Source organism: Scyliorhinus torazame, chromosome 4 (genome assembly GCF_047496885.1).
Source record: "Scyliorhinus torazame isolate Kashiwa2021f chromosome 4, sScyTor2.1, whole genome shotgun sequence".
NCBI lineage: Eukaryota > Metazoa > Chordata > Chondrichthyes > Carcharhiniformes > Scyliorhinidae > Scyliorhinus > Scyliorhinus torazame.
Window position 1 is genome coordinate 174,323,829 of NC_092710.1, and position 13,496 is coordinate 174,337,324.

Genomic DNA, 13,496 nt, shown 5'->3' on the forward strand with positions numbered 1-13,496 from the left:
GATGATTGGTATTTTCTTTTGTTATTGCAAATTTGGACGAGTGTAATTTGGGCACTGCAATTAGCACATGATTTATCTGCTTTGCTTGATGTTGAGTTTAATTCCCAGAGCACAAATGTTCATCCTGCCTGTATGTGAGACAATCAAGCTGCATCCTATAAACTGTCATCAATCGTGGGGGTGGGGGGATAACTCGAGACAGTCGATTGTAATCGTCCAATCGACTTTACCAACATGTAAGGTCATGGAAACAGTTTCCCCTCCTCTTCAAACAATTATTACATTTTCCACCATTTAGACAAGCGATAAACATTGAAAACCAAACTGCCTCCTCTTTAATCACAGTATCCAGGCGAGCCTACAATCAAGCTTTAATTTGCAGTGTGTGTTTTTAGTACGATTTGGTCTTTCATGGCCACCGTCACATCTACAGTAGTGCGCACAAGTTGAAGCATTGCAGGAAGAAAAGTTTGGGCAGCCCTGTGGAAAGTGAAGCTTTGTGTATGTGTGTGAGCTCGCGGGGCAGCCAGGGGAGCTTGGCCCTCGCGCCCATCCGTCTAGGCTCACATTCGGATTTGGAACGCGGTGTCCGCCACCCCTCCTCGGGCCGTTCCATTCGATCCATTGTCTCTCGCCATGCTCGAGCCGCTTGCTCGCTGGCTGCAGGTGCTGCTGCTGCGAGGCAGCGACTTGCTGCTCGGTGGCGGTCTTTCTGATCCCGCTCTCGCCTTTCTGCCCGCGATCGCTCTCAGTCTGCTGCTCGGCGTGCTGGTGCTGCTGGCGGTTGTTGTTGTTTTCGTGCAGGGTCGAGGCCATGCTGCCTCTGTCGCCGCGAGCAAGGCCCTGCCGATCGAGGAGCATCTGCTGCTGGAGGAATCCGCAACTACTTGGAAGAAACCGAGACAGCACGAAGAGCCGAAGAGGAAAAGGAGGAAAGAAAAAGCGAAGGTAACACTAAAGAGAAGGGGGAAGGAGCTTAAAGAACAATGTGCAACGGGTGGAGCAGGCTATTTCCAAAGCAGCAGTTGAGCTTCCATCTGAACAATACCCGGTGGAGTGCAGCGTCTGCACTGGACCGTTACTCTCAGCAGACCGGGCAGAAATCAGGGTGATAACAAAAACAAATGCAGCATTGTGAATCTGTGATAGTATAACTTTCACAGTCTGGGCCCTTGGCAGGTAGAATGAGCATTAGTCATAAATATAAACCAACCGTTAACAATAGGGCATCCGGTAATTGTGGAGTCCTGTGTACTCACAATATACGTGGTGGTCTGTCCTCTCGGGTTAATATACATTTATATGCAGGGATATACCGTTGGCTGAAGTATGCCTAGGCACTTCGTTTTGCATATAACGATGTTAATGCCATAATACATTAAGTCCACCTTCTATTCCTTATTACTACGGGGTTGATTCCACAAAGAAAAGTTTCTACCTACTAATACAGGTGTACCTATGGAACTGTCCTTCCCAATTCCTGGTATTTACCATGCTCCTGTACCTCAACAGCCTCTAGCCATGTGATATAACAATACACTTGTACATATGGGAGAAGTGATTAATCACAGTCAAGGAGTCAGTGATTATTTTCGCTTCTCTGTTGGCACTTATTGCCATGAATTTTACTTAAACTTCTTTTTAAAAGGCCACATGTTCATTCTGGAAGGTGCCAAAAGGTCTGTAGGAATAGTTTGCCCTGGAAGGCTGGCTCAAGTTGTTGCTGAGGCTAAATGTCAATGCTAATTTTACCAGGTGCTATATATCTACCAAGTAAATAATCATAAATTCTTATTTACCACAAGTACAATAATGCAGCCCCAGGTGAGTGAGATTGTGCTAACTATTTATTTCACTGCACACAGCCAGAGGTCAGGTGGGCAGGCAGGCTATGACACTTTTCATGATGTTGTGCTCTTCCTCAAGTCATGTGGTTGGTTAAGTGAGAGACAAGTGTTCACTTATCTTACTGAACTAAGCGGCAGTTTTCAGAAAACCATTTTAGAAGTACAAAGGTGCAAGCCAGTAATAGCCACTGTTTAAGCTATGGTGAATCCATACTTTGTATTATGCATGCTACTTGTTCATTGAACTGAACCTGAAATCCAAGCTCACCAAAGTTTCAGGGATTGATTCTGACTTGAGTAAAACTGCTGGCTAGTTAGGATATCAAAACATTTTTGTTGATTGTTCCAAAGTGTATTATACGACCATAAGAAATAGGAACAGGAGTAGGCCATTCAGCCCCCTGAGCGTCTTCCGCCATTCAATAGAATTGTGGCTGATTTAACATTCCTGCACTTCCCTGCCCTTTTCCTATAACCCTTGATTCCCTTACTGATTAAGAATCTATCCATCTCAGTCTTAAATATACACAAGGACACAACCCCCACATCTCTCTTTGGCAAAATGTTCCAAAGACTCAAACCCTCTGAGAGAAGAAATTTCTCCTCATCTCAGTCTTAAATTGGCATCCCTTTATTCTGAGATGTGGCCTCTGGTCCTAGACACCCCCATGAGGGGAAACATCCTCTCAGCACTGACCTTGTGAAGCTCCTTAAGAATCCTATATGTTTCTATGAGATTACCTCATTCTTCTAAATTCCAATAACACAGCTGTATGATGGACCTAACTTGGAGTTTTTAATTAAAGGAGCAGTTGAATGGCTGTTTTGGTGGCTGGCAACAACCACATATTAAACTTTTGTAACCCTCAGGCTAAATGTTTTTCTATTTTGGCATTTAATGTGTTATCAATCACTCCCATGTCAGGCACATTGATGGCTTGCTGCACAGAAAGTTTCACCTCCACTGCTTAAAAAATGCTCAACTCCAGCTCATGAGAGCCCCCAGTACTGTAATAATATGAACCTTTGCTCCCACATGGGATGGCAGTTGAGGTGAATAGCATAAATGCATTTGAGGAGAAATTAGAAACTGTGAGGGAGAAAGGAATAGAAGCTTAATATTTATAGGGTGAATGATGCCACATTGGCCTGTTTCTGGGCTGTGAATTCTATGGTAATTTTCTGAACTTTTACAGTAGGAACTGGGCTACAATTGTTTCAAAAGTAGCAAACACAGGACTCTCACAACTGATAGAAAGGACTCATCCTTTTAAAATGGATTGAGTTTAAACCTGACTGCAGAGATACAAATTGTGTAGTCTAGTTGTCTCTTGTTTATTAATAATTATATTTTAAATAAGACATTAAATGTACAATGAGATGGCTGAACATTTAAGAGATCCAATTTGGAAATGGCAGTTCGGACATTCTTAGAGTCTTTCATCAATATATATAAATGGTGACTGGTTACTAAATAAGTTTTTTAAAAATGGTGACTTATTTTATGGCCAGCAATTAGCATATTTTGAACAATATTCTTTGAAATCATTAGAATTAATACATGCACCTTGGAAAGGCTTGGTTATCTTTTGAAAACTGCCCTTCTCCCATCAATATGTGCAACATATGGCAAGAATGAAATTAGACATTTTCTTCATTGCATTTGATGGACAAACCATGTCCACTGCTGTGTGATCTTCTGGTTCTCAAACATTTTCTTGCATTTGTTTTGTCAAATCCCCTCCATCTCTCTCTTCCACCCTTGCCTCCAACAACATGTGGGAACTCATGGACTTCTTGCCTGTGTGGCATATAAGGAAAGTAGGAAGGAACTTAAGCAAGGAGTCAGGAGGGCTAGAAGGGGTCATGAAAAGTCATTGGCAAATAGGGTTAAGGAAAATCCCAAGGCTTTTTACACGTACATAAAAAGCAAGAGGGTAGCCAGGGAAAGGGTTGGCCCACTGAAGGATAGGCAAGGGAATCTATGTGTGGAGCCAGAGGAAATGGGCGAGGTACTAAATGAATACTTTGCATCAGTATTCACCAAAGAGAAGGAATTGGTAGATGTTGAGTCTGGAGAAGGGGGTGTAGATAGCCTGGGTCACATTGTGATCCAAAAAGACGAGGTGTTGGGTGTCTTAAAAAATATTAAGGTAGATAAGTCCCCAGGGCCTGATGGGATCTACCCCAGAATACTGAAGGAGGCTGGAGAGGAAATTGCTGAGGCCTTGACAGAAATCTTTGGATCCTCGCTGTCTTCAGGGGATGTCCCGGAGGACTGGAGAATAGCCAATGTTGTTCCTCTGTTTAAGAAGGGTAGCAAGGATAATCCCGGGAACTACAGGCCGGTGAGCCTTACTTCAGTGGTAGGGAAATTACTGGAGAGAATTCTTCGAGACAGGATCTACTCCCATTTGGAAGCAAATGGACGTATTAGTGAGAGGCAGCACGGTTTTGTGAAGGGGAGGTCGTGTCTCACTAACTTGATAGAGTTTTTCGAGGAGGTCACTAAGATGATTGATGCAGGTAGGGCAGTAGATGTTGTCTATATGGACTTCAGTAAGGCCTTTGACAAGGTCCCTCATGGTAGACTAGTACAAAAGGTGAAGTCACACGGGATCAGGGGTGAACTGGCAAGGTGGATACAGAACTGGCTAGGCCATAGAAGGCAGAGGGTAGCAATGGAGGGATGCTTTTCTAATTGGAGGGCTGTGACCAGTGGTGTTCCACAGGGATCAGTGCTGGGACCTTTACTCTTTGTAGTATATATAAATGATTTGGAGGAAAATGTAACTGGTCTGATTAGTAAGTTTGCAGACGACACAAAGGTTGGTGGAATTGCGGATAGCGATGAGGACTGTCTGAGGATACAGCAGGATTTAGATTGTCTGGAGACTTGGGCGGAGAGATGGCAGATGGAGTTTAATCCGGACAAATGTGAGGTGCGTTTTGGAAGGGCTAATGCAGGTACTCAGAGGGTGATGAACCTGTGGAATTCTCTACCACAGATGGCTGTGGAGGCCATGATCCGGAATATATTTAAGAAGAAATTGGATTTTTAGATATTAAAGGCATCTAGATGTTTGGGGAAAGAGCAGGATATGGTGTACTAGAGGATCGGCCATCATCATAATGACTGGCTAAGCAGGCTCGGAAGGCCAAATAGTCTACTCCTTCTAGTTTCTATGTTTTTATCTTTTGAGGTACTGTCCTCATCTCCTTCAAATCTGCCTTTCTCAAAAAAAACAATTTTGACCCCTCCATTCTTGTAAGCTACCATGCCAACTTCAACCTGTCTCCTCTCCAAAGTCATTGAATTTGTTGTCACCTCCAAAATCAGTTCCTAATGTTCATGGAACACCATAATTGAATCTCTCTAATCAGGGTTCCATCCCGACCACAATACTCTTATCAAAGTCACAGTGACACCTTATGTTGCTATTGTTGTGTTATGCTTCTTCATGTAGCATAAGCTGCTTTCTTGATGTATGCTCTGACAAAGGAAGGTTCAGACTTGGAGATAGGTTTAACACATTTATTGAACAGTTAACAATTCTCCTACTTGAGTTTGACTCTCCTGCTAATCTTGCTGTAGTAACTACAGTGGGTGGACCTACACCACGGGGACTGCAGCAGTTCAAGAAGGCAGCTCATCACCACCTTCTCAAGAACAGTTAAGGATGGGCACTGAATGTTGGCTAAGCCAGCAAAGCTCATATCCCTTAAACAAATAAAACAAAGTGCAGTACCAGCTGGAAGACACAGAGAGGAAGATGGCAGTGTGATCAACCATGTCAAAACTGCAGTCAGGTTGATTCAACACGTGAAAAGATATTGTTACGTTTACCTTTATCATAGCTGTGGTGATATGCATCACTGTAAATACACAAGGGGTTAATGTAGATACACTAGGACTAAATAAACACTAGAGGGAGCACCTGAGACATCATAACATGCAGACATACAGCTAATGAACACATAAAATAGGACACGACCAATGGGCAGTCAAGACACAAAGAGGTGACACTACCACAAGGGGGGAACCCATATAAAAGGACAGGGCACACATGCTCTTTCTCTTTCCACAGGCGACACTTAGAGAGAACGACGGGGCAGATCGGAAGCATCACACCCACCGCATGGATTAGAGCAGACTTGTTAGTTTTGACATGGTTGATCACACTGCCATCTTCCTCTCTGTGTCTTCCAGCTGGTACTGCACTTTGTTTTATTTGTTCAAGGGATATGAGCTTTGCTGGCTTAGCCAACATTCAGTGCCCATCCTTAACTGTTCTTGAGAAGGTGGTGATGAGCTGCCTTCTTGAACTGCTGCAGTCCCCGTGGTGTAGGTCCACCCACTGTGCTGTTGGGGAGGGAGTCCCAGGATTTTGACTCAGCAACAGTGAAGGCATTTCCAAGTCAGCATGGTGATTGGCTTGGAGGGGTTATAGGTTTGGAAAGTGCTGTCTTAGGAGCCTTGGTGAGTTCCTGCTGTGCAATTTACACATGGTACACACTGCTGCGACATTGCGTCAGTGGTGGAGGAAATTAATGTTTGTGGAAGCGGTACGAATCAAGTGGGCTGCTTTGTCCTGGATGGTGTCGAGCTTCTCCAGTGTTGTTGGAGCTGCACTAATCCAGGCAAATTGAGAGTATCCCATCACACCCCTATCTTGTGCATTGTAGTTAATGGACAGGCTTTGGGGAATCAGGAGGTGAGTTACTCGTTGCAGGATTCTAAGCCTCTGACCTGCTCTGGTAGCCGCAGTATTAATATGGCTAGTCCAGTTCAGTTTCTGGTCAATTTTAACCTCCAGGATGTTGATAGTGGGGGACTCAGTGATGGTAATGCCATTGATTGTCATGGGACAATGGTTAGATTGTCTCCTGTTGGAGATGGTCAATGCTTGGGTGGCGTGAATGTTACTTGCCACTTGTCAGCTTAAGTCTGGATATTGTCCAGATCTTGTTGCATTTGGACATGGACTACTTCAGTATCTGAGGAGTTGCGAATGGTGCTGAATATTGTGCAATCATTGACGAACATCCATTGTGGATCCTTCTTCTCCAATGAGTTATTCAATTGTCCACCACCATTCACAACTAGATATGGCAGGACTGCAGAGCTTAGGTAGTGGGATTGCTTAGTTCTGTCTATCACTTGTTGTTTGGCAGGCAAGTAGCACTGGGTTGTAGCTTCAGCAGGTTGGCACCACATTTTTAAGTATGCCTGATGTTGCTCCTGGCATGCTGTCCTGCATTCGTTATTGTACCATGGTTAATCCCCTGGCCTAGTGGTAATGGTAGAGTGGGGGATATGTTGAGCAATGAGGTTACAGATTGTGGTTGAGTAAAATTCTGTTGTTGCTGATGGCTCACAGCACCTCATGGATGTCCAGTCTTGAGTTGCTAGATGTGTTTGAGGACTATCCCATTTAACACGATGGTAGGGCCACACAACATGATGGATGGCATTTTCCATATGGAGTTGGGACTGTGCAGTGGTCAAGCCTATCAATACTATCATAGACAGATGCATTTGCAGCAGGCAGGTTGATGAGGATCAGGTCAAGTGTGTTTTTTCTATCCTGTTGTTCCCATTAAATATTAGGAAAATTGAAGCCATTATCTTTGGTCATCACAACCCGGCCACCTGGGCCCTGACTCTTCCCCTCACCCTGGCAACAGGCTGAACCAAAAGATTCTCAGTCATGGTATCACATTGGACCCTGAGATGAGCTTCTGACTACATATCCCCACCATCACTAAGACTGCCTATTTCCATCTCTGTAATTTTCCATAGAATTCATAGAATTTATAGTGCAAAAGGAGGCCATTTGGCCCATCGAATCTGGACCGGCCCTTGGAAAGAGCACACCACCGAAGCCCATGCCTCCACCCTATCCCCGTAACCCAGTAATCTTTTTTAGACACTAAGGGCAAATTAGCATGGCCAATCCACCTAACCTGCACATCTTTGGACTGTGGGAGGAAACAGGAATACCCGGAGGAAACCCACGCAGACAAGGGGAGGATGTGCAGAGAGTGACCCAAGCCAGGAATCGGACCTTGGACCCTGGAGTTGTGAGGCAACTGTGCTAACCACTGTGCTACCATGCTGCCCCTTGGCTTGACTCTGTTCCTGTTTCAGTTTTTTTGATCTTGAAAGCCTCATCCATGAACGTCCTGCACTAGCTCTGCGTTCATTTATATTATGGAGCTATTGTTAACTCCAACAGTGACTTTTTTGTAAAGCCATGGGCCCAAGCATATGTTTATGAAACTACTGCGTGTGTATCAACAGAAAAGGTTCCATGCAGTGATTCCAAAGTCATCAGTTGACAGTGTAAGCAATTGTTTTCTCACTCGCGCAGGTCTTATGTTATACTCCCTTCGCCTCCAGCCACTTTTATCCATTACAAGATGAAACATTTATGATTTGTTTTGCAACCAGAGTTAGTGGCACAATCACATCACTTGTCCAATCTCCAATACATTCTATCCAGTTTGATAAAGGCAAAAATGGGCTCGTTTCTACGGTGCCGTTTGCGCAGGCACAAAACTCATAATGGTTGCAAACTTTCGGGAGAGGCCAAAATGGGATTTGTGCTGGCGAGATTTCCCATTGCGGTGTTCCCAGGCCCTCCCTGAGGACCTGACCAGGTTCATGCCCAGAAAGGGAGCAAATCTGATTTATATCAAATTGAATCGATTTCAATATCATTAACAAGGTTATCACCGATTCTTTTGACCTCATCGATTCCCCCACCCCCACCAGCGCGATGCCACACGGGTGGATCCACTATTGGTTCTCGAAGATGGGAACCAGTCGTGATGAGCAGACTGGGGGTACCGGAGGTGCCTTGGAGACCCCGGAGTTGAAGACCGAGACTGGGCAGTACCCACCTCCAGGGGCAGTGCCGGTGGAGAGGGGCTTCCCCTTCTGTATGGTGGTTGGGGGGGGATGGGGAGAGGGGTGTGCGTTGGAGAATGAGTGGGGAAAGGGGGGGGGAGAGAATGCCCCCGATTTTGCCTTGGGGGGGGGGTGTCAACCCTAAGCTTGTGGGGGAAGGGTCGTCCACGGCCCTGGGGAAAGTATATTTTTTGCGCAGATCCTTTAGAGGTGGTGCTCGATTTCAGTGCAGTAGGGCTTGCAGGCGCTGAGCCCTGCCCTGCCCTGCCTGAATGATGGCGCTCAAACATGCCCACCAAGTTTTTTCCTGACCAAGTGTCAGAGATTTGGACTGAAAACCTGGCTGTGTTTCTTGGGAGAAACACGCCGGTTTGCAGTCAGAACCTGACATTTTGCCATTTTTTTCAAATAATTCGTCCCAGTGTCTTATAAATGGCAGTTTTAAAAAAAGAATTGAAAGGTTCTAAACATTTAGAATAGGATTTCCCAAACGTTTTGAACTGCAGAATGCCCAGTGACTTTGGGAAACCCCAAACATTCTCATAATTTCAAAGCCCCCTTTTTTTGCCAAGAAATAGGTGCAAACAAAAGGCTTTTCTAGCTGTATCTGTGCATCTATTAGGAAGAGGCACACAGTCACCAATATATTTGCTAGCTACATGGCCTTCTCCACATTAACCCCTGGCCAAGCCACCCTCTCATGGCCCCTTAACACCTGGAAGTAGTACTCACTTTAGGAGTGGGTAATCTGGTAATAATTAAAAAGTTATCTTGTTAAAAAGCACTTAATGCTTCCCTTTTGTTAATTTTAAATGGAGGAGTGATGCTGGAAAGTTGATTCTCATATTGGACACAATAGCCTCTCATGGAACATGCAGTGCAGAAGGAGGCTATTCAGCCCATCGAGTCTGCACCGACCCACTTAAGCCCTCACTTCCACCCTATTCCCGTAACCCAATAATCCCTCCTTACCTTTTTGGACACTAAGGGCAGTTTATCATGGCCAATCAACCTAACCTGCACATTTCTGGATTGTGGGAGGAAACCGGAGCACCCGGAGGAAATCCACGCAGAGAATGGGGAAATTACGGGGAGAACTCCGCACAGACAGTGACCCAGCGGGGAATCGAATCTGGGACCCTGGCGCTGTGAAGCCACAGTGCTAGCCACTGTGTTACCGTGCTGCTCTCAAAGGCTCAGAGGTTGTATAAGGCTCTGGTCAGACCCTATTTGGAGTATTGTGAGCAATTTTGGGCCCCATATCTAAGGAAGGATGTGCTGGCCTTGGAAAGGGTCCAGAGGAGGTTCACAAAAATTATCCCTGGAATAAAGAGCTTGTCGTCTGAGGAACGGTTGAGGACTCTGGGTCTGTATTCGTTGGAGTTTAGAAGGATGAGGGGGATCTTATTGAAACATACAGGATACTGCGAGGCCTGGATAGAGTGGACGTGGAGAGGATGTTATCACTTGTAGGAAAAACTAGAAGCAGAGGACACAATCTCAGACTAAAGGGACGATCCTTTAAAACAGAGGTGAGGAGGAATTTCTTCAGCCAGAGGGTGGCGAATCCGCAGAAGACTGTGGAGGCCAAATTATTGAGTGTCTTTAAGACAGAGATAGATAGGTTCTTGATTAATAAGGGGATCAGGGGTTATGGGGAGAAGGCAGGAGAATGGGGATGAGAAAAATATCAGCCATGATTGAATGGCGGAGCAGACTCAATGGGCTGAGTTGCCTCTTTCTGCTCCTATGTCTAATGGTCTTATAGTCTAAATACTCACTGCTCACTAACTAACCCCTCTCTCTCATACACCCACACACACACCTCTCCCTCTCACACCCACACACACACCTCTCCCTCTCACAAACACACACACCTCTCACCCCCTCACACAAAATCCTCTCCCCCCCCCCCCCCCCCTCACACAAACACACACACACTCATCCCTCTTTCATACACACATACTCACCCGTCCCCCCCACACACACACACACGTTCACCACTTCCTCTCTCTCACACACACATACTTGGCCCTCTCTCACACACACACACTCACCCCTCTCAAACACTTGCTCCGAGCACCGCTGGCCCACTCCGAGGACTGCTCACTCACTCTGAGCCCCATCATGCCGCCTCTTTTCCACCTGCCCGCTGTTGACCCAGCAACAGCGAGATCAAATAAATCAAATGAGCCAATCAGAGCAATGCCTCTTGAAGCAGCCTGTGCTCCAAGAGGCCTTGCTCTGATTGGCTCTTTTGTTTCCTCTGATAATTCTTTTTAAACTTGACCAACAAATTCTGTAGGTTCACAGTATGCGGCAAAGCTCTCAATTCCTTGAGTTTGCTGGCCAATTTGCTTATCATTAACAATGTATTTCTGTAACGCACCATCATTTTTCCAACAAGATCAAGTTCAACATATTTTCAAATTAAACTTAAGATCCAACTTAATTTAAAACCATCTATGATTTATGACTGGTTACTACTGAATTGGGGGACAAAAAGTCCACCAGCGACTCATAATTAAGTTCTACCTGTAACTCCCACGAGGAACCACCCAAATGGCATTTTATGTAAGAAAGCTAGCATTCACGTAGAGATATTTACTCTGGAAGGGGCTATTTAGCACAGTGCTAAATCGCTGGCTTTGAAAGCAGACTAAGGCAGGCCAGCAGCACGGTTCGATTCCTGCAACAGCCTCCCTGAACAGGAGCTGGAATGTGGTGACTAGGGGCTTTTCACAGTAACTTCATTTGAAGCCTACTTGTGACAATAAGTGATTTTCATTTCATTTCAAGTAGGTGTACTGTAGGAATGAAAAGAACAAATGCTGCATTTGACTCTTATAATCTTGGTGGTTTCTCAGTTTACTGCTCTTGGCATTGTTTCATTCAAGTGACTTTTGTCCTGATATGACAGGTCTTGTATTAACACCACTGCTCTTGTTTCTCACCATAGTTTGAATGTGTGAATGCCGAATGATCATGCGGATTATACAAATAAGTAGGAAAATGGCTAACAATGGTATCTCCTTTCTTTGAACAATCCTTTTTTTCTTCACATGTCATATGAACTCTCTTGAGCTTTCAGGATTTGCAGATATCATCTTTCACATAAGATTAGCAAAAGGACTTTCGACAATTTCCAGTGCAGAGTATTTTAGAGCTATTGAATGCTTCCTAATTTTAAATGTTTGTTTTGCCACAATTCTTTTTTGTTACACGTTGCATAAAATATTTGTTTGTAAGTGTATCATATCTTCAAAATGCTGAAGAAAATGACACTTTAAAGATGTCTTCCCATAAAGGTCATCTGACTTAATTTCATAACTTTGTACGCTGTACGTTTTAAGGTTGACGTTATAAAAACATATTTGTAGTTCCACAATTTTGTTTAGGCTGCTGTTTAGAACTATAGGAAATCATTGCAATGTTATCTTTCAAATTTACATTGAAGTATTTTTAAAAAGTAAAAGTTATATTTGGATTTTTGTTGATTAATGTTCTGTTTGGCAGAGCAAAAAAATGAATACAATGAAAATAGTACAATACAAATTCTTGTGAAGCCGAAAGTAACAATAGCACTGGAAGAGGAGGTGCAATATGGTAGCGAAGTAGAAATCAAAAAACATGTGAAAAAATCCATTTGCTGAAGCAAACTAAGACCACAGACCATGGCTGGGAATTTAATTGGAGCTGCTCCTGCTGCCCTGCTGTAACTTTGTTGTGAGCATACTGCAGCCCCCCATTAGCCACTTAAATAGGGGATCTGCTTCTCTTCTGATGAAGCTGTGGTGTAACGGATTGGAAGCATTGCTGAGGATATCACTGCCTAGGCCAGCATTTATTGCCCATCCTTAATTGACCTTGAGAAGCTGGTGGTGAGCTGCCTTCTTGAACCGCTGCAGCCCATGTCTTATAGGGGCACTCCCAGTGCTGTTAAGAAGGGAATTCCAGGATTTTGACCCAGTGACAACAAAGGAATGGTGGTATATTTACAAGTCAGAATGATTTATGATTTGGAGCAGAAGTTGCAGGTTGTGGTGTTCCCATACATCTGTCCTTGTCCTTCTAGGTGGTAGAGGTGCTGGCGTTTGTGTTGGCATTGGAGGGACGAATGTTTGTGGAAGGGGTGCTGGATGGTGCCAAGCTTCTTGAGTGTTGTTGGAGCCGCACTTATCCAGTGTAAGTGGAGAATATTCCATCCGACCCCTAACTTGTGCCTTGTACATGGTGGACAGGCGTTTGGGAGTCAGGAAGTGAGTTACTTGCCACATAATTCCCAGCCTCTGACCTGCTCTTGTCTTACAGTATTTATGTGAGTGGATTTAAGTCAATATCTGGTCAATGGTAACCCCCCAGGATGTTGACTGTGGGAGATTCAGTGACAGTAATGTCATTGAATGTCAAGGGAAGATGGTTAGATTCTCTCTTGTTGGATATGGTCATTGCCTGCCACTTTTGTGGCGCGAATGTTACATGTTATTTATCTTCCCAAGCCTAAATGTTGCCCGGGCCTTGCTACATATGGACACAGACTGTTTAAGAATCTGAGGAGTCACAAATGGTGCTGAACATTGAGCAATCATCAGCGAACATCTCCACTTCTGACCTTATGATGGTGGGAACATCATTAATGAAGTAACTAAAGATGGTTGGACCTCTGACACTAGCCTGAGGAACTCCTGCAGTGATGTCCTTGGACTGAGATGACTGACCTCCAACAGCCATAACCG

At 44.6% G+C, this 13,496-nt stretch overlaps 1 protein-coding gene across 3 annotated transcripts in view; it reads left to right on the plus strand.

Moving 5' to 3' along the window:
- Positions 1-215: 215 nt before the first annotated feature.
- The window catches only part of LOC140410602 (protein LYRIC-like), a 154,448-nt gene continuing 141,167 nt past the window's right edge, over positions 216-13,496 (plus strand). The window contains exon 1 of one of the 3 annotated variants that reach the window (XM_072498890.1): positions 216-948. In XM_072498890.1, the coding sequence (XP_072354991.1) occupies positions 637-948 (312 nt within the window). In that variant the 5' untranslated portion in view covers positions 216-636. The remainder of the gene's footprint in view (positions 949-13,496) is intronic. The other 2 variants (XM_072498889.1, XM_072498891.1) reach the window with 2 other exon arrangements.